The sequence below is a fragment of the Penicillium samsonianum genome, assembly GCF_028829775.1.
Source record: "Penicillium samsonianum strain IBT 33392 chromosome Unknown utg000004l_segment0_segment0, whole genome shotgun sequence".
NCBI lineage: Eukaryota > Fungi > Ascomycota > Eurotiomycetes > Eurotiales > Aspergillaceae > Penicillium > Penicillium samsonianum.
Genome location: NW_026643262.1, coordinates 4,924,458 through 4,943,078, shown reverse-complemented (window position 1 = coordinate 4,943,078; position 18,621 = coordinate 4,924,458). Strand labels below are relative to the sequence as shown.

The following is an 18,621-nucleotide window of genomic DNA, read 5'->3' as shown; positions in this document are numbered from 1 at the left end:
ACCCGTGGACATAGTTGGCGTCGAGACCCACTTAGTGGGACCCACTCAACGCAACCTTATTCTAAAAAACACCTTAATATACCTTGTTTATGGTACAGGAGTCGAGAGGTCTTTAGCGCACGTGGAACCAATGGTAAATGATAACTCTAGTGCGCCGAGAGGGCCTTTGAGACCGCCCTTGGTCTCGGTGCCATCTTTGCGACCTCTGGGATACCAGTTGACGACTCTGTCTCTGCCTTGGCAACGGTTCTTGGCAAAACGGAGCAGGAGATGCGATCTGGCGGCGGCAACTAGCCAGTTGGACGGGAAGAGCGGATGGAAGTAGTCGGGGAGTCCTCACTGGAAGACCTGAACGTCCTATCTGTCGTAACCGAAATCGGTGCATATACCCCTTGCTTCGCGACAGCATTGACCATGGATAGGTACCTCCAAAGCATTGTCAGCTATTCATCAACATGGCGACCAGGGGGGTATTTGATAGCTCGATGGACGAGGATGTCTCTCTTGAGAATATGGGATACCAGCAAGAGTTCAAACGATCATTCAGTTTGTTGGATATGGTGGGGTTCAGTTTCAGTATTGTGACCTGGTGAGAATTTCCCTCGAGCTGAGCACAAGAGCCATGTCTAATTCCCACCAGCTGGACAGCCTTAAGTGGCGTCTTCATCATTGGCATCCAGGCAGGTGGCCCACCGGTCATTATTTTCGGCTGGATCGGGGTCTGTGTGTTTACAATGCTCATTGCCCTTGCGATGGCTGAGATGTGCTCGCGCTGGCCAGTGGCTGGAGGCCAATACTCGTGGGTGGCCATGCTCGCACCGCCTCGCGTTTCCCGGCAGCTGTCATATATTACTGGGTGGTTTATGCTGACCGGTTCGTAGCCGTCGAAGTTTGGTGAATACTCGCTGATCTGTTTGCTAGGAATTCTCGCCATGGGCGCGGTCAACAATTCCTTTGGTTCGAATTATATCCTGGGCCAAGTCAACCTGATCTTCCCGGTCTTCGTTATCGAGCGGTGGCATACCGTGTTGGTTGCCTGGGCCGTGGGGCTATTTTCTCTCGCCATCAATGTATTCGCACCGCACGCTTTGCATCGTCTGTCTCGCTTTATATTAGTGTGGAACATCACCTCGTTCATTGTTGTGATCACCACCCTCTTAGCAACGAACCAGCAGAAGCAAGATGCAGACTTTGTATTCCACGAGTTCCGGAATATGACCGGCTTTGGCGCTTCGACGGCCACTATAGTTGGGATTCTACAAAGCTTTTTCGGCATGTGCTGCTACGATGCACCGAGCCATATGACAGAAGAGATGACCCACGCCAGTCGAGATGCACCTAAAGCGATTATCATGTCGGTCATCATAGGGGCTGTAACTGGACTACTCTTCCTCCTGACACTGTGCTTTTGCATGGGTGATATCGAAGCAACGGTCAACTCAAGCACCGGGGTTCCCGTCATCCAGATATTCTACGACTCAACCCAAAGCAAAACTGGGACCTGCATTTTGGCGAGTATGATCACCGTCATCATCATGGTCACGTCTATTAGTCTCGTCGCTGAGGGATCGCGATCAGTATACGCGTTTGCGCGAGACCACGGGCTACCATTTTCAGCCTTGTGGTCTCAAGTTGAGCCGAGGAAGAAAATACCTCTTTACGCCATTTTTCTCACTGTGGCAGTGCAGTTAGGTTTGAACGCGATCTACTTCGGCACGGAGACGGGGTTTGCAACGGTGATTTCGATAGCCACCACGGGCTTTTGTACGTTCACATATTCGACTTCAGGTAACCATGAACCTTAAGCAGCTAATGTGAATTTAATTTAGACGTTTCCTACAGTCTTGTACTGTTTGCCAGACTACTTGGTTATTTCTTCTGGCCCCAACCTTCCTCCTTCATTGGACCACATTCATTGCCGCTTCCGCTGTCACTCGGTTTCAGTGCGATAGGTCTGCTATTTCTGTTATTCGCCTCTATTACATTCAATTTTCCATCTGATGCTCCAGTCACCTCCGAATCAATGAATTACACCAGTGCAGCTATCGGGATTTTGACATTGCTCAGCCTGATGACCTGGTTTACTACTGCAACAAAACGGTTTGCTGGGCCTTCTGATGTCAGACATTTGGTCGTCGACGGCGTAGAAAGCCCACCGACATCGCAACCCGCGAATATGAATTCTTTCTTGTAGGATAATAATATTATATACAATACAAGCCAGATTGGAAGTATATATAGCGTTCACTCCATATTATCATTGATTTGTGAATTGTACCGGGTTACAGCGCAGGCTCTTTGTGGGTTGTCAATTGCAGCATGATCATCGGGAAGAAGTCAAGGGATTAAGCACAGATTGCCACCATTCATCCTCATTGTAGAGCCACTTTGGTCCTAAAGCGACTGGCATATATTGATGTCGGTGTAAACGCTTTGCAGGATTGAATGAAACTTCTACCTCAGAGAAGGTCAAATTCAACTTCAAGATCACCTCCTCCAGTACGCGCGGAAGCAACCTGTTTCCAGACTTGTAAGACTTCATCGCTTGGCTCGAATGCTTTCGGATCATCACCACTAGACCAGGTCGCATTCGCTACTCCATCCCTCACCCTGTACCAAAACTCGTGTCGATTCCAGCCGTTCGTCACTTCCAAAAACATATTATCCAGCTTGGGCATGCAAAGAGCGGCATTGGCAGCTGAGAGATAATACGCATTGAACAACTCGCGAATGGGCTTAGTTCGAAATATTCTGCCCATGCGGTCCTCCGGGGCAACCCAATCTTTATCGGTGTCATCCATCTCATTATAGTCGGAGCCTGGGTCACTAGAGTCATAATCATCCTCATCTTCAGATTCTTGAGGTTCTTCCTTTGCGAACATCCAGTTTCCACTTGGAGTCACCGGCTCGTATCCCAACCACAGATCAGTAAAATGGGGCCAAAAGGGAAGCTGGAGATTCTGATTCTGTTCATCTGTTGGCCAGAATACTTCTTTTCCAAGCACACATTGGGTCCCGCCCATTTCTTTCAATTGTTGCGAGAACTCCCGTAATCGTGAGCCTAGCGGGTCTGTTTTTCCTTTCACAGTTGAAGCCGCTGGGGAATAGTTTTGATCGAAAGGGGCCACATAGCAGAAGTCAAGGTGGAGCTGCCGTATACTGGCAGGCCATAGTAGAATAGAATCCGCGAAATCTAGGTAGATTTCCGATTAGCACATACCCTGCCGGGCATTGTTATATAGCATACCGTTTCTATGGCGTTTTCTCAGTTCCGGGTCCCATTTGCAAGAGTCATTCAAATAAAGCACCAGGCGGTATAGTCGAGGCAACTTCGACACGATGAAAGAACAAGAAGCTGGTTCAATTTTCCTTCTATTTATCGCTCCTATGATTTCAAGGGAAGTGATTATAGGGACGGCCGGGCATTTAACACTAACGATCTCCTTATTGAATTGAAGGTATGATCTTTCGAATCTCTTATCCTGGAAATCATTCCTTGGGTAAGATTCTGCTATCCGCTTCTCCCGCTCCCTCTTTGCCTTAGGGGTTTGACCTAGAAGATCATCGGGGGACCGGGCCTCAATCGAAAGACTAAAGTTGGCTTCTTCTTTTGCTGGCCATTTAGCTAGAGTAATGAAAAGTGACTGGATCGATGTGGTGAAAATCTTGTTATTTCGTTGTATCTCCCCTTCATTTTCGTAGCGCGTGCACGCATCGCTATCATTATAGTATGACTCCAGTTGAATAATCAAATCGACCTCTCGAACATAGCTCCTTCTTCGGTCCCATAATAGCTCATTGAATTCTGCTAACCGCTTGGGGGTGTTGATTTTAAGGGATGAAAATGTTTTGCTCTCGATGATCGCCTGCCAGTCGCGACTGATTGTTGAATATTTGGCTAAATGGAGGTCGTCATGAGAAATGTACTCCAAAATAATGGATGTCAACTCTGGCGGTAGTGAAAAGCCCATATTGTCTTGTTGAGGACAAAGCTCAGGGGTCCTGCAGTCTATAGCCACCAGTGCGCCAGAGTAGGATTCTGCCCATAGTAAATTCTGACCGCCTTATATTTATATCTTTTTCTTAGGACGGGCATTAAGAATTGGCAATTCACTGGGCTGCTTATCTCCTTCATTTTCCTAGCCTGTCGAGCGGTTTGGGGCATCCATTTTGTCCACAGGAGAAAGTCAAAGGTCTGGGTAGTACCGTTTCCATCAGGCCTTGGTATCTCCTATAGACTATGCAGACGCAGGTGACTATGGACTGAGTTTTACGTTCACCACAATAGTCAATCAACGCAGTCACATTTGACTAGAAATTGGTTACTTTTCAGGATAGTGACCAACGAGTCGGTCGGGGAAATTCATCCTGTTCTTCAACACGACTCTTGCTCGTCTCTCTCGCTGAACATCTTAAGGCATCAAAAGTGTTGCTGCAAATATTTGCGGTAAAAAGAAGACATGGGTTTCAACAGCCCTCAATAAGGATAGGTTTCCCTCAACATTTCCTACCCAGCTTATAAGTGACAAAAGCTGAGAAGCCTATAAATACGTCCTCTACCCCCGGGCAATTTGCTCTACAATCAATTAACTTAACTCTGCAAAGTCAAGCTACCTAACCAATATAATAAGATGTAGAGAATGTAAGGAGAATTTATTATATAAATTACAAATCCACGATCATAATTCATTCTCGTTGAAATTCGTAGGCTACCCAAATTATTCAATACCCCATGATTAGCCCAGGGCAAAACAAAACACAAATAGTAGCCGCAACAAGTAGGGGAATATGATGCTGAAATCCAAACGTGACACAAAAATGAATTGCGGCAGTGCCAATGACCAAACCCAAGCACTTGGCAAACACAAAGAACAACTTTTACCACTCAAGAGGCTCGTTCGTCACTTCACCACGGTTGGTCTTGGGAACGGGAGCGGCCTCGACCATAGTCGCGCCACGCCGGTCACGGCGGAGGTAGGCACTGCCATCCAACCAGGGGGTATCAAGGGTGCGCTTGGACTCGAAAGTGCGGATCTTGGACTCCATCTGGAGAGTAAGACCAATATCATCCAGGCCGTTAACCAGGCAGTGCTTGCGGAAACCCTCGACCTCAAAGGCAGTGATCTTGTTACCCTGAGCATCCTTGATCTCCTGGTTGACAAGGTCAACCTCGATCTCACGGCCGGCGCGGGCCTCATCGGCGATCTTCTGCAGAGCGACCTCATCAGAGACGACGACGGGCAGCATGCCGTTCTTGAAGGTGTTGTTGAAGAAGATGTCGGCGAAGGAGGGGGCGATGATGCACTTGATACCGAAGTCGAGCAGAGCCCAGGGGGCGTGCTCACGGGAGCTACCGCATCCGAAGTTGGGGCCGGTAACAACCAGGATCTTGGAGTCACGGTAAATGCCCTGGTTCAGGACGAAATCGGGGTTCTCCTTGTCATCGGTGTAACGGAGCTCATAGAACAGAGCGGTACCGAGACCTGTGCGCTTGATGGTCTTGAGGAATTGCTTGGGGATAATGGCATCGGTGTCGACGTTGGCGCGATCCAAAGGCGCGGCGATGCCCTTCAGGGTGGTGAACGGGGGAAGACCAGTGCTCTTGCCACCGCCGCTAGCAGGGGTTGAAGAGTTGGCGTGGGGCTCGTTGTCGGCAGGGAAGTCCAGGACGTGGTCAAGTTCGTCCTCGGTCTCGGGGGATTCGAACACGGGCTGGACGTCGATCTTAGGCGAGGCCTTGCCAAGGACGGGGCTAACTACGACGTGCTCACGAACATCAGCGAGCTTGCCGACAATGGCAGCAGTGGCGGCCATGGCGGGTGACATGAGGTGAGTACGGCCCTGGGCACCCTGGCGACCCTCGAAGTTGCGGTTGGAGGTACTAGCACAGCGCTCCTTGGGGGACAGGATATCTGGGTTCATACCCAGGCACATAGAGCAGCCAGCCTCGCGCCATTCGAAACCGGAGTCAGTGAAGATCTTGTCGAGGCCCTCGGACTCAGCCTGCTCCTTGACAAGACCAGATCCAGGAACGATCATAGCACGCATAATGTTGGAGGCAATCTTGCGGCCGTTGACCACCTTGGCTGCGGCACGCAAATCCTCGATACGGGCGTTTGTGCAAGATCCAATGAAGACCTTGTCAACCACAACATCCTTCATGGGCGTACCAGGGACAAGGCCCATATACTCGAGAGCGCGCTTGCAAGAATCCTTGCGGTTCTCATCCTCGAAGTCATCGGGGCTGGGGACAACACCAGTGATCGGGACCACGTCCTGGGGAGAGGTACCCCATGAGATGGTGGGAATAATATCCTTGCCGTCAAGGAAGACCTCGCTATCGTACTTGGCGCCAGCGTCCGACTTCAGGCTGGACCAGTAGCTGGTGGCCTTGTTCCATTCAGCGCTGCCGTACTTGGGAGCCAGAGGACGGCCCTTGAGGTATTCGAAAGTGATCTCGTCGGGCGCAATCATACCGGCACGGGCACCACCCTCAATGGACATGTTGCACATCGACATACGGGCCTCCATGCTCAGTCCACGGATGACAGATCCGCAGAACTCAATAACAGCACCATTACCACCAGCAGTGCCAATGACACCGATGATGTGGAGAACGACGTCCTTACTGGTGACGCCAGCGGGAAGCTCGCCATCAACCTGGATGCGCATGTTCTTGCTGCGGCGGGTAATGAGTGTCTGGGTTGCGAGGACGTGCTCGACTTCACTGGTTCCAATACCGAACGCGAGGGCACCGAAAGCACCGTGTGTGGAGGTGTGGCTGTCACCGCAGACGACAGTCGTGCCGGGCAGAGTGAACCCCTGCTCGGGGCCGATAATGTGGACAATACCCTGACGCTTGTCACCCATACCGAAGTAGGTGAGGCCAAAGTTCTTCACGTTCTCCTCCAGGGTTGTGCATTGAAGACGCGAATCGTTCTCCTTAATGAAGTCACCGGCATTTTTGAAATTCTTTCGTGAAGTGGTGGGAATGTTCTATCCGGGGAAAAAATCAGTCCAATTAGTCGTGAATTGCTAGCAGGTATGGGATTGAACATACGTGATCAACTGTAGCCAGAGTGCAGTCCGGCCGGCGGACCTTGCGGCTAGCGTTTGTGAGGCCTTCGAAGGCTTGGGGAGATGTGACCTCGTGAACGAGGTGTCGGTCAATGTAGATCAAGCAAGTGCCATCTTCTTGCTCATTGACGATGTGGTCATGGAAGACCTTGTCATACAAGGTCTTGGGTTTTGACTCGGCGGAAGGCATGGTGGGGGTGGGATAAAAAGCTAATAGCGAGGAAGAGAGGATATGAGGGTACAAGATTTGAGGAGACAAAGAAGAGATAATAGGGAGCTCCAATGAAGAGCAATATAGTAAGTAGTAATGTACCGAGACCTGGGGAACTGGAATAGGAATGACTGTTATATTTTTCTGCTCTGAAGCATCCGCGATGTCGCTGGAGAGCTTCTCGAGGGGCAACGCCGATCTCGGCCGGTCAGCGGCGAATGGTAACAATTTTATTGGCCGAAGTGGCAACACAGCGGATGGCCGATATCGGTCGGCGCTGCATAATCCAAAAAAGGGAACGCGGCTAATCACGCTTGGTAGCGGATACTCGTAGACCGCTCCGGACCAAGTAATGTAAGCACGCTGATTGGCTGCACCTTACAGGGTTCCGCCTCCGATCGGCCCGCCATTTTTTGACTCAACGCTTATACGCTTAGCACAGGTGAACACGTTGTGGCATACAGTGGATATGGGGATCATCTGGGGAACATCGAGTATACTATATTATAGCCCTTGAACTGAATATAGGTTGTACTGATCCGCTCTCTCACCTCGGGTGCTGAGCCATTCCACAATGTCAAAAAGACGCATTCACATGTTCTTAGCGAAAGAACTATCAAATTTTGAACTTGTTTCATCTAAAATCCAATCTACCTAAAGTCGTATACCAAAACGCCAATGCCTGTATGTCGGGAGTAAAATTTCATGAAGTGTAGGAAGAAAGCACGGAACCCCGTAGGCTACCGAGGCGAAGAGCCCAGATCGACCACGATCCTCTTTCCAGACACTGAGCCACTCCGCAACGTCTCGAGCGCCGCATTAATACCTTCTAACCCGCCCTCTGCATGAACAATCTCTGGCAATGTAAGATTCGTCGATTGCAGAAGATCTTCCAACCAGCACACCATAGCTTCACCCACTGCAGGAGCGGTATGGAAGAGCTTAATGGGCACAGTGTGATATTGTACCCCCGGGTTTTTCTCTTTAGGTAAACCGGTTAACCCAAGGAGATGAGCGTGGCCATCAGGATTAAGAGCCTTTTCAAGCTGTGTTGCTGTGTCTCTTCCGACTATATCAATGGCATATCGAAGCTTGCCCCCGGTGACACCGCGGATAATTTCTACTGCACGATCAGGGTCATGTCGATCGACTAACAGATCTGCACCGGACTGCACGAGTTTGGCACCATGTCGTGCTGCATCGGCTACACAAATCACGCGTAGCCCAGCGAGTTTAGCGAGTTGAAGAGTTATCAGACCAGTGGTTGTTGAGGCTGCAGTATAAATGTCAGTGAGCAGATCATAGTAATGGAGGCATTGATTGTCTTACCTCCCCAGATAGCAACCCAGTCTCCACGTTGTGGCTTTTCTGAGTCCAATAATGACGCAAAGCATTCTTCATGTATATCGGCGGGTATATCATTTCTGTCGAGCTTTTTGATGATATTGGGCAAATTAGGACCGGGGACTTGTGTGATGAGGGAGAAGTCTAGTCCGAATGAGACACCCAAAGCCAATGCAGCAGCGACGAATGCGACTCCAACAGAAGCTGAAGCGTGGATAGATGTTGAAGAAGGAATTCGGGCAGCATTAAAGTCGGTGGCAATGGCATATTCTTGGAATGCTGCTTTCCTAATATCCCGGTAATCTGTTGATGGTACCAACACAACGTCGCCTACACGAAGACGTGATGACCCTTTGGGGACTTGTAGTACAAGGCCAGCCAGGTCCCGCCCGTTGATCCATGGCAGGCTGGGGATACCAAAGTTGAATGCCCTAATCGATTCATCAGTTAGTCATTGACCATAACTTGACACTGCTGATTTCCAGCTACAGAATAGTAATACTTACGGTCCCTTCCAGTCGATAGGGTTGAGGCCGATTGCAAGAACCTGCGAATCAATAGTCAGCATCTAGTGTTATACAAGATCCAGTCGGGGGGGGACCTGTCATACCTTGACAAGAATCTCTCCCTCATGCAGAACAGAAGGAATAGCATGATCATCTACCAGTGCGTACTGTTCACGGGCCCCTTTGAGAAGCAAGACTCTTTGTCTTGACTCCTCAGACCGCGGCGACGGAGGTTCACTCTCAGATCTTGACTCATTAGAGTACTCTGAGATAGACTCCGAAAACAGGTTTTGGTGGAAAGTAGTCGGGGTCTTCTGCAACTCTTCGAGTTGAAGGCAAGTAGAGGTGGTCGACATGGTGCTTGGGGGTAGTAATGGCATGACTTGAAGCTGGGTCAGGGGAACACCAATCCAACTACTATGCGCTATCTATATTGCCCTTGGTACCATTCTATATGATATCTCGGGCGAGAAGATAAAGCCAAAGCACGCCTCGTTTTAGGGCGCGGGGCAGTGATACCAATCCATCCCGTAAGCACGTACATAGGGTTGGGGCACCTCCACTAAACGCTTGGCTCTGGGACTTCCTAGCAAGATCAATGGGATAATTTCGTCTCACATTCGCGCAATGAGAGCGTTTGCGTACTTCCGAGGTCTATCCGTAGTCGTTATCCATTGCTCATGGCGGGGCATAAATGGCGTGATGAACTAGACGACCGAGGGTCGATCGACGCTCTTATATTTGCCGAAAGATGGGGGACTATGAGGACTGGAATCATCAAAGGGAACTGATAAAAACCCGATTGGCTATATACACGGAATAGTTCAATAGAAATTGAATACTCTCTACTCTATCAAAGTAACAAATTCGATAAATTTGAATCCCAAATCCCAAATCCCAAATTTCTAAGTTTATCTCCAAACTGATGTGATCCCGGGTTACGATGACGAAACTTGCAACTGCCAGCCCTAAGATTTCAACACCTTGGACCTGAATCACGAATATCTGCTTCTAATATCTCAAAGGAATTATAATCAAAGGAACACTTTGTAATTTTATTTTGTCTGAATTATTAATCGACTTAAATTCCAACACTGAAGGTTGTTCATAACTGTGGATATGGAAATATATAGTTATGTCATTCCTTTCAGGTGCTATAGTAATCGTAGCACAAAACACATCTTTTTACAGTGATTGGTACAATATAAAGCCCCGAATATCACTGGAGTGTAAAGTGCACTTTGAGTCTACTCCACGTATATTGTATAGAATACAATATGGGGTTCCTAGTGTATCTCCCTCATGTTCCCATGCATTTGGATTCTCAAAATCCTTTTGATAATTACCAATCCTCTTGGTATTACCTTCATTGGTAAGCCTCTTTCTCACTAGATCTGAGCATTCTAACCGTTTTCCAATTCTGGGTATCCGCCTGCAGGATTTGTGCCGTTTCCTGAAAGTCCCGTGCGAGCACGTAATTCCACCACAGAACGACAACATTAATTGAATTCAAGACTAGATCTCTTTGAAGCTAGACAGGGATCCGGAAGACCACAAAAAAAAATTGAAAACTTCCCGATATTGCTATCGCGCGAGACAGATCATTCAAGGCAGTATAGCCGCCAGCTTTTGATATGGAGATTGTGGAGTATAGATCTCGCGCGAGCGCTACGGTTATAAACCACCGCAACGCCTGTCAAAATAATTTGACTACTTAATTATCCCTTCCACTTCATTATGACGAACTCCGAAAAAGATGTTGCGCCGAGTGATGAGGTGAACAGTGCAGCTTCTTTTAACTCGCCGCTGGGTGGGCCACAGAAAGGTGAGCTTGGAATACTACTCTTGCTTAAAGTCGATGAAGCTGACTGTGACCCTGAAAGTCAAATGGTACCGTTCGACGTTTTACAATGCCTTTATCCTCGGCCTTTGCAACTTTCTTGCCCCCGGAATTTGGGGCGCCATGAACTCTTTGGGTGGAGGAGGCGAAGAGGAACCCTATCTCGTCAACGCAGCAAACGCCTTGACCTTTGGGCTTATGGTAGTCTCTTGTTTCTTTGGTAGTGTCATCGTGCGATTTATCGGCATCAAATGGACACTCATCGTGGGGACCATGGGATTCGCACCTTACGCAGCAGGACTGTACACAAACAACCGATTTGGTCAAGAATGGCTGGTTATCCTGGGCGCAGCACTTTGCGGCATGTCAGCGGGCATCTTTTGGATGGCAGAGGCAGCAATTGCGCTTTCATATCCCGAGCCATACAACCAAGGACGCTTCCTGGGATTCTGGCTCAGCTTTCGTGTTGGAGGACAAATTCTCGGCGGTGTCATCAGTCTGGGCATCAATGCCCATCGGTCGACCTCGGGCTCTATCTCATACACTGTGTACCTGGTTTTCATTGCGCTGCAGGCTCTTGGCCCCTTCGCTGGTCTGCTGTTGAACAATCCGTCTCAGGTACAGCGAAAAGATGGAATCCCTGTTCAACTTCAAGTGACGAACAGCATCGGATATGAGCTGAAGAGCATGTCAAAGCTTTGGATCAGTCGCAAGTTTCTGTACATTATTCCATTCATTTGCCAAGCTGTTTATACAGAGGCTGTGATGTTTTCATACGAGGGGTTGTGGTTTTCAGTACGGGCCAGAGCTCTCGGATCATTCCTTTCTGGTGTGATTGCTTTGATCATTGGCAACCTTCTAGGAGCCTTCCTTGACACCAAGCGGATATCTCTGAAAAAGAGAAGTCGATACGCATTTGTCTTAGTCGTCGGGTGGCAAGGCATGTGCTGGATCTGGGCTTCAGTGGTGACAACGGAGTTTAACAAGACACACCCGATATATGACTGGACTGACCCAGGTTTCGGAAGAGCCTTCGCCCTCTTCCTGTTCTGGGTTGCTGGATTCCAGCTCAACTATATGTATCTGTAAGTTGAACCGCGATGGGCGACTGAGTTGGACTTATGCTGATTGATCAGGTTTTTCTTGGTCGGCAACCTTGCGGATGATCATGAAGAGGTCGTCCGGATTGCGGGCTTGTTGCGAGGGACTGAATCCGCCGCTCAGTGTGTCAGCGTACGTACACCTCTTACCTCGCTCTGTGCAACATGAATACTAACGAGGTGTCTCTAGTATGGTCTAAGTAGCGTGAACATCATGGCCGCGGTGGGTAGTGTATACCTCAACTTTGGCTTGTGGGCTATCGCGATATTTCCTGCCTGGCTCATTGTCAAGGAGGTCGGGGTAGCCTTTGGGGATAAAAAGATCGCTAGAGAGACTCCTGGTTTGCGTGAGGCCTCGGATCATGAGTAAATGGTTAGAGCAAGGGATCAAATACTGGCGCAAGTCTAGAAAGAGTTGATATGGCACAAGGATATTTATTTTTGGGGCATATTCCTTTGTCCATGTTAAAAATATATACATTGAAATGATGATGCTTCTAAAATGAGCCTGTTCCCAGGATTCTCGCAACCTAGGGCACCTTTAAAGCTATGCGATAAAACCGAATTCCCTGTTATCATGGTGGAACACGAGCAACGCGAGACGATGTCGTACGAACAGACCGAGCATCCCACAGGCAGTTTGTACTGCAACCATGTGCCACGCCAGTTGGTCTTCTCGCATGGGACCCACCCACACCAGCCAAAGATTCAAGATAGTCAGATTACTCGATTCAGTAATTCGGCCATTCTCGGCTTGGGTGATTCGCACCAGTCTCAATTTGTGTAATAAGCGCAGTGCGGTATTGATTAAAGGCGACGGGGGACTCGTCCACTCCGTGACAGAAGCGTCCAGCAACCCGGTGGAAGCGCTGAATTTTGGCAATCGATGGCGAGGACAAGGAATGAGCTTAAAGAGTTGCGGGGTGGAGTACAGAAAATTGAAGATCTGCGGAATGAACAGTAGCAGCAGGGTTTTGCTGAAATGTCCTAGGATACCAACCACGGCAAACACCATTCCTGCAAAATAGCAGTACGTATCGCCCACGAACACCTTAGACGGATACCAATTATGGCATAGAAGGGCTGCTGATACACCAATAAATGGAAGCAGGAAGTATATCGACAACAAGTGCGAGTCAGTGGCTGGGTGTGGGTATGGTGTCATAGGTGCAAGGTACATCGCATCATTGAATAGCAATTGAATCGCAATCACCAGTGACTGAGCAACTTCGATACCATTAATGCCAGCCAACATGTTGATCGCATTTGGACAGAAGATTGCCACCGCTGCCATGTACATGTAGTACAGCCATCCAAGATCAACAACGTCACCCAGGTAGGGTTGCAGCGGCACTGGCACGACGACTTGGGTGACGCCAAAGTCGACAAAGTACACAATGAGCATGGGGATTGCGGAGAAAGCAGGAATCAGGACTTTGTGTCTCCAGCGAATATCGAATAGGTCATCACCGATCCCGAGAATCACGACGGATTGCAAAGACAAAAGACCAGAAAGGTAAGAGGCAAGCTATTCGATTGCACATTAGCTTGGGGCCTGCATCAGTAGATACAAAATCAAAACTCACCTTTCCATGAGGAAATCGATGAAGGAATCGGCCGTTCTCAATATGTTGCGATTCAATCACAACGTCACGGTTTCCGCCGCCGGATGTGGCTGCAACGATATCCTTGTAAAAGGCAAACGGGATGAACATAATGAGTGACATCAGATACACAACTGCGCAGACTGCGCCCATCGTTTCAGGTCTAGATCCAATATTAGTACATGCTATGATCTCAAGTTCAAAAGCCATATACATACATTTCGGGCCGGCTAGGCTTTGCCATATCTTTGCCTTTGAGTCCTGCCTTCAAAAATACAGGCCCGAGCCACCTGATCAGGCTGAAAGCCACGGCAAAGACTATGCCACATAGCGCAATTGAAGCCACTAAAGGCGCCCCATCGCCTTGAAACGTGGTGAAGAGTACCGCTAAACCGGCCCCCACGATGGCTAGTAGACGCCAAGTCTCCTTGCGGGAGAGGGAGCTTGAGGTGTGCATGGCGGATATACGACCGAGATGGCAGGAACAAGGTCCCTCTGCTGCAAAGAGAAATTCACAAGGAATTGACCTATGCAACAAGAAGAAAAGTCCACGTCGGCGACGCGCAATCTGTCTTCATTCTCCAAATAGTCGATAAGCTTATCGTGTTCTGCCAGAGTTATCTGACCGCTAAATTGGGCGGTGAGATGGTATCCCGTGATGCCCGCGACCAAGAAAGGTAAGGCGATGTCAACCACCTGTTTCATACCTCATACGTGCAGATGCATGAAATTCAAATCGTCATTGGTCCAGCTGTCTAATTCGTCAATCTTATAGCCCAGACCGTTTCGATGGGGGCAGTGGAGCGCCCCGAGATAACGGCCGGGTTTGCCGACTTCGACGCTGGCCATCGGGATCTGGTCACCGTCACCAGATTTAACTTCTATGGCAACCGTATTGTCACCGCTTCTTCTGATCACCGCATGAAAGTTTGGGATCTCAAGGATGGCCAATGGCAACTGATAGATACCTGGCGCGCGCACGATGCTGAGATTCGCGATGTATGTCCCCAAACAAACCAGGGCGCAATTCTGAGGCTGCCATTGCGGCTCATGTACTAAACTGCTATCTCAGGCCACATGGAATGGTCCTTTCACAGGCCAACATATTGGCAGTGTTGGAGAGGACATGAAGTTGAAAATTTGGCAAGAAGATGTAACCCAGCCACCAAACTCAGGACGACGTTTTAAGTCGGTCTTTCGCATGACCGCACCACAAAGACATCCATTTGTATCACTTGACTTTCGCAACATTGACCTGGAGTCATGGCTGGCCGTGATAACACGCGATGGCTACCTCATGGTTATGGAACCTGTCAGCCCCGACAGCCTTGCAGATTGGCAGCCTGTTGACCAGTTCCGAGTGTGCACCGCCCCGGAACGCGGGGAGGAAACAAGTTTCAAAGTCCAATTTCATCATGATCCTACCGACATCACTCACACTATCTCTCCTGATTCCGATCGGAAGAGCCTGTCGCTAATTGTGGCTGCCATGGACACCGTCAAGGTCTATCGCACTGACGCAAACCGACGATTCTACCATGCAATTGAACTGAATGGACACAGCGGTCTTGTGAGAGACATTTCGTGGGCCAATGGTTCTGTGCGTGGCTACGATCTTATTGCGAGCGGCGGCAAGGATGGTTTGGTCCGCATCTTTGAAGTGTACACGATGCCAGCTGGCCAAGCACCACAAAGCTCTAACGGCCGGAAGACGGAACTTCGCATGCAGTCACAGTCCCAAACTCAGTCACAGTCACCGTCGCTCCGAGCTACATCGCAGTCCGGGATCGGCTCCGCTCTAGCAAGCCGTGTGCCTGCGTCGGCGACTGATCGTCAACCCAGCGGTGATTCACAATTTCGGCACTCGTTCAAACAGGTGGCTTGCATTGATACCAAACACCTCGATGTGTGGCAGGTTCAATTCTCGTTCTCTGGTGAGTATTTCTTTGTTTATATACAATCCCAAGTCTTTCGCTAATGCACTGCTAGGTGACTCGTTGATTTCCTCTGGAGACGATGGGGCAGTTCGGTTCTGGAAAAGATCTTTGTCTGGAGAATGGCTAGAGTTCGCCGAAACAGACTTGGCTTCTCAATGATCTTCTCCTTCCAAGCACTGCGAGACATTATTAGAAGTTCTTGAAAAATGACCAAAACTTGTCTCTTCCCACCCTCTCGGCCATCACCCCATTTATTTTCCTTCACAATCAATGATACCCTTTACATCTGGTTTCTACATACCCCTGTATCTCACTTGGTAGTACTTCTTGAACTAATTAGTTGAATCCAAGGTTGATGTTTTTATTTATCTCGAAGTACGTATCTCCATTACACGAGGAAAGAGCGATGTTTGGAGATGCTGTGGCTGGTCCCTTGACAATTTCCGCCGAAACCACTCTCAACCTTCTATTCTACCATCGTCGCCTATAACCCTTTCATTACCTATTTTCATTATTAGTTCACCATGGCTATCGGTCCGACCATTGGCACTGGCTTGTTCATCGGCGCTGGCCAGGCCCTCGCGGTTGGCGGACCTGCCTCGCTACTCCTGTCATATATAATCCTATCCTTTCTAACCTTTGCCATGACCACGAGCATGGCCGAAGTATCCACTCACATGCCATCACAACATGGGACACTAGTCACCAATGGCTACCTGTACATGTCAAGCAGTCTGGCATTTGCTTCAGCATACCTCCGCTGGTACGCCCTCGCTTTGTTCGTCCCATACGAAATCACATCGGCGATGGTCAACCTTGGCCTGTGGAAACCGGGTTCCACGATTGCAATCAGATTAGCTATCATCACGGTCATCGTTGTTGGAACGAACTTCCTGCCGGAAAGAATCTTCAAAAGTTCCGAGCGATTGTTCACTGCGATCAAGATCGGCACAATGGCGACCCTCTTCGTCCTCTCTCTGGCTCTGGGCCTTGGAGGTGTGGATGCGCAGCCCCCATGGGGATTCAAATACTGGAAACATCCAGGCGCCATGAACGAGTATCTAGTTCGAGGTTCATGGGGGCGATTCCTGGCTTTCTTCCAATGCCTTCTCGATGGCTCCATCGCTTTCACATTTGCCCCTGAGCTGATTGTGCACCGAGCGGAACTGCCAGCATCACTTGTGCCAGCATCACTTGGCGAGACAGCGATGCTAAGCGCCGGCATCCCAGGTATAGTCACATCCGATGTTGCTCAAACGGCATTTCCGTATATCCTGAGCTCTTTGGCCATGGGCGTTATGGCTCCTTTCAATGAGACGCGCCTGACGAACAACGGAACGGGCTCCGGGTTTTCTCCTTACCTGATCGGGCTCAAAGATGCGAATATTCAAATTGTACCTACGATCGCGATGATTGCAATCCTGCTCTCCACGGTGGCTTCTGGGCGATCCTTTTTGTATCTCTCTTCTCGTACACTCTGTGCAATGTCGGAACTCGGCCATGCGCCCTCGATATTTTCCGTCCGCAACCGTGGGAATGTTCCATATTTCGCCGTTATGATGTCCGCATTGTTCTCCAGTCTTGCCTTTGTTTCAGTGAAAGTCTCGAGTACAACCATGAACACCTATCTCCTTCGCCTCGTCACGAGCGCCGGTTTCATTTCCTCGCTTGTGTCATGCACCATCTATCGTCACTTCAATCGACGGCTCGGCGTGAACGATATCACCAGGCGGTATAGTTCCTCTTTACAGCCATTTGGCACATATTTCGGGGTGGTCATCAGTGCCCTACTGCTGCTGGGCGGCGGGTTATGGGCAGCACCCAAGGGAAATCTCATCGGGTCCCGAGCAGCCAGACTGATCATCTCATATTTCAATATCGCTGTATTCGCCATGCTGTTCTTAGCCCATCGATTCCAAGACTTTGTGCCCGTTGTTGAAATCGAAAGATACGTGGATATGGGTGGGCGCAGCCATGGCGACCGCGAAGGACCAAGAGAACCTCGAACATCAAAGACGCACCCGTATCGGGGGAAACTCCACGTAATCCCAGAGGGTTCCGGGGCATTTGAGTTGCGACTCAGCCAGACCATGTTCACAGAGCCTTCATAGTTGCGAGATGGTAAAGTGGAATTTGCATGTCTACAACCCAGCATTGTTGTCTGTTATTATTAGAGATTAATTGTCGTTTCAAGTTCAAGTCTTCATTCTTTTTGTTTATTGTATAATAGCATTGGCAAATAGAAGAGCTTGTTGCGCGACTTGATCTGATAGTATACCAGTTGACATATAAGGAGTCCCGGAGAGGAAGAGAAATACATATGTACCAAATAGAATACAGTAACTTTCCATATACCGAAACTGACCGGACAATTTGTTTTATTTTTTCTTTGTACTTTTTGTGGCAAATGGCGCCAAATCACAAATCATATCGGAATTCTAACAAGCCCCCTCCCCCTTTTACCACTTAGGTCGGAACCCTGTTTCAACTTCCAAGGTTCTTTTTTTCCCTTTTCTCTCTTCCGATTTTCACATTTTATACTGATATATGCCTGAAACCTTGTCGTACAAGAGCAGATGACCCTTTGCCCCTCTTTGAAACATCCCTTCCCCATCTCTCCTATCTCTTCCAAGCATTTTCCCGTGTTTTTCCCCATGTTACTTTTTACTTTGCTTCTTCATACTTCCTTATACTCCCTCATACTGCCTGGATACTTCAGTCCATTCTCGAAACTCTCCCTCATTTGAACATCTAATACTTCCCGTAGGTAGCCCAGATCTCTTCCTGTTCTCCCTTGCATTCTCACGGATTTCTTTCCCGAGCCGAGTTCGTAGGAATTCCTTTGTCCTCCCTCAAGAAAATCCCTATTTTCTAAGAGGTTTAAAGGACCAGATCACAAATCCTTCCAGCACATTCAAGACCTATACCATTTTTTGGGATCTTGCTCGTTCTGCTGAGATATCTCGCTTTACTGGTTGACAGGCCTGGCTTTCATTATAGCC

General features: G+C 48.9%; 8 protein-coding genes across 8 annotated transcripts; 4 read left to right on the top strand and 4 right to left on the bottom strand.

Moving 5' to 3' along the window:
• Positions 1-455: 455 nt before the first annotated feature.
• On the top strand, positions 456-2,194 carry N7471_008830 (uncharacterized protein; the record flags this gene model as incomplete). Its single annotated transcript, XM_057281549.1, has 4 exons — positions 456-589; positions 641-873; positions 922-1,764; positions 1,830-2,194. The coding sequence occupies 4 exons, from the start codon at positions 456-458 to the stop codon at positions 2,192-2,194; spliced, it is 1,575 nt and encodes a 524-aa protein (XP_057135809.1).
• A 265-nt stretch (positions 2,195-2,459) lies between these two features.
• Positions 2,460-3,971, bottom strand: N7471_008829 (uncharacterized protein; the record flags this gene model as incomplete). The annotated part of the gene is made up of 2 exons (XM_057281548.1): positions 2,460-3,193; positions 3,221-3,971. The coding sequence occupies 2 exons, from the start codon at positions 3,969-3,971 to the stop codon at positions 2,460-2,462; spliced, it is 1,485 nt and encodes a 494-aa protein (XP_057135808.1).
• Positions 3,972-4,878: 907 nt separating this feature from the next.
• On the bottom strand, positions 4,879-7,267 carry luA (3-isopropylmalate dehydratase LEU1; the record flags this gene model as incomplete). The annotated part of the gene is made up of 2 exons (XM_057281547.1): positions 4,879-6,996; positions 7,061-7,267. 2 exons carry the CDS (start codon positions 7,265-7,267, stop codon positions 4,879-4,881), a joined length of 2,325 nt encoding a protein of 774 aa, XP_057135807.1.
• Positions 7,268-8,028: 761 nt separating this feature from the next.
• Positions 8,029-9,494, bottom strand: N7471_008827 (zinc-binding alcohol dehydrogenase family protein; the record flags this gene model as incomplete). The annotated part of the gene is made up of 4 exons (XM_057281546.1): positions 8,029-8,561; positions 8,618-9,063; positions 9,139-9,179; positions 9,243-9,494. The coding sequence occupies 4 exons, from the start codon at positions 9,492-9,494 to the stop codon at positions 8,029-8,031; spliced, it is 1,272 nt and encodes a 423-aa protein (XP_057135806.1).
• Positions 9,495-10,875: 1,381 nt separating this feature from the next.
• N7471_008826 (DUF895 domain membrane protein) lies at positions 10,876-12,448 on the top strand (the record flags this gene model as incomplete). The annotated part of the gene is made up of 4 exons (XM_057281545.1): positions 10,876-10,963; positions 11,022-12,063; positions 12,115-12,211; positions 12,269-12,448. 4 exons carry the CDS (start codon positions 10,876-10,878, stop codon positions 12,446-12,448), a joined length of 1,407 nt encoding a protein of 468 aa, XP_057135805.1.
• A 177-nt stretch (positions 12,449-12,625) lies between these two features.
• Positions 12,626-14,139, bottom strand: N7471_008825 (UDP-N-acetylglucosamine--dolichyl-phosphate N-acetylglucosaminephosphotransferase; the record flags this gene model as incomplete). The annotated part of the gene is made up of 3 exons (XM_057281544.1): positions 12,626-13,606; positions 13,665-13,845; positions 13,901-14,139. The coding sequence occupies 3 exons, from the start codon at positions 14,137-14,139 to the stop codon at positions 12,626-12,628; spliced, it is 1,401 nt and encodes a 466-aa protein (XP_057135804.1).
• A 332-nt stretch (positions 14,140-14,471) lies between these two features.
• N7471_008824 (putative nuclear pore protein (SEH1)) lies at positions 14,472-15,778 on the top strand (the record flags this gene model as incomplete). The annotated part of the gene is made up of 3 exons (XM_057281543.1): positions 14,472-14,681; positions 14,755-15,616; positions 15,672-15,778. The coding sequence occupies 3 exons, from the start codon at positions 14,472-14,474 to the stop codon at positions 15,776-15,778; spliced, it is 1,179 nt and encodes a 392-aa protein (XP_057135803.1).
• A 365-nt stretch (positions 15,779-16,143) lies between these two features.
• On the top strand, positions 16,144-17,730 carry N7471_008823 (putative proline permease; the record flags this gene model as incomplete). The annotated part of the gene is made up of 1 exon (XM_057281542.1): positions 16,144-17,730. The coding sequence occupies one exon, from the start codon at positions 16,144-16,146 to the stop codon at positions 17,728-17,730; it is 1,587 nt and encodes a 528-aa protein (XP_057135802.1).
• Positions 17,731-18,621: the final 891 nt, after the last annotated feature.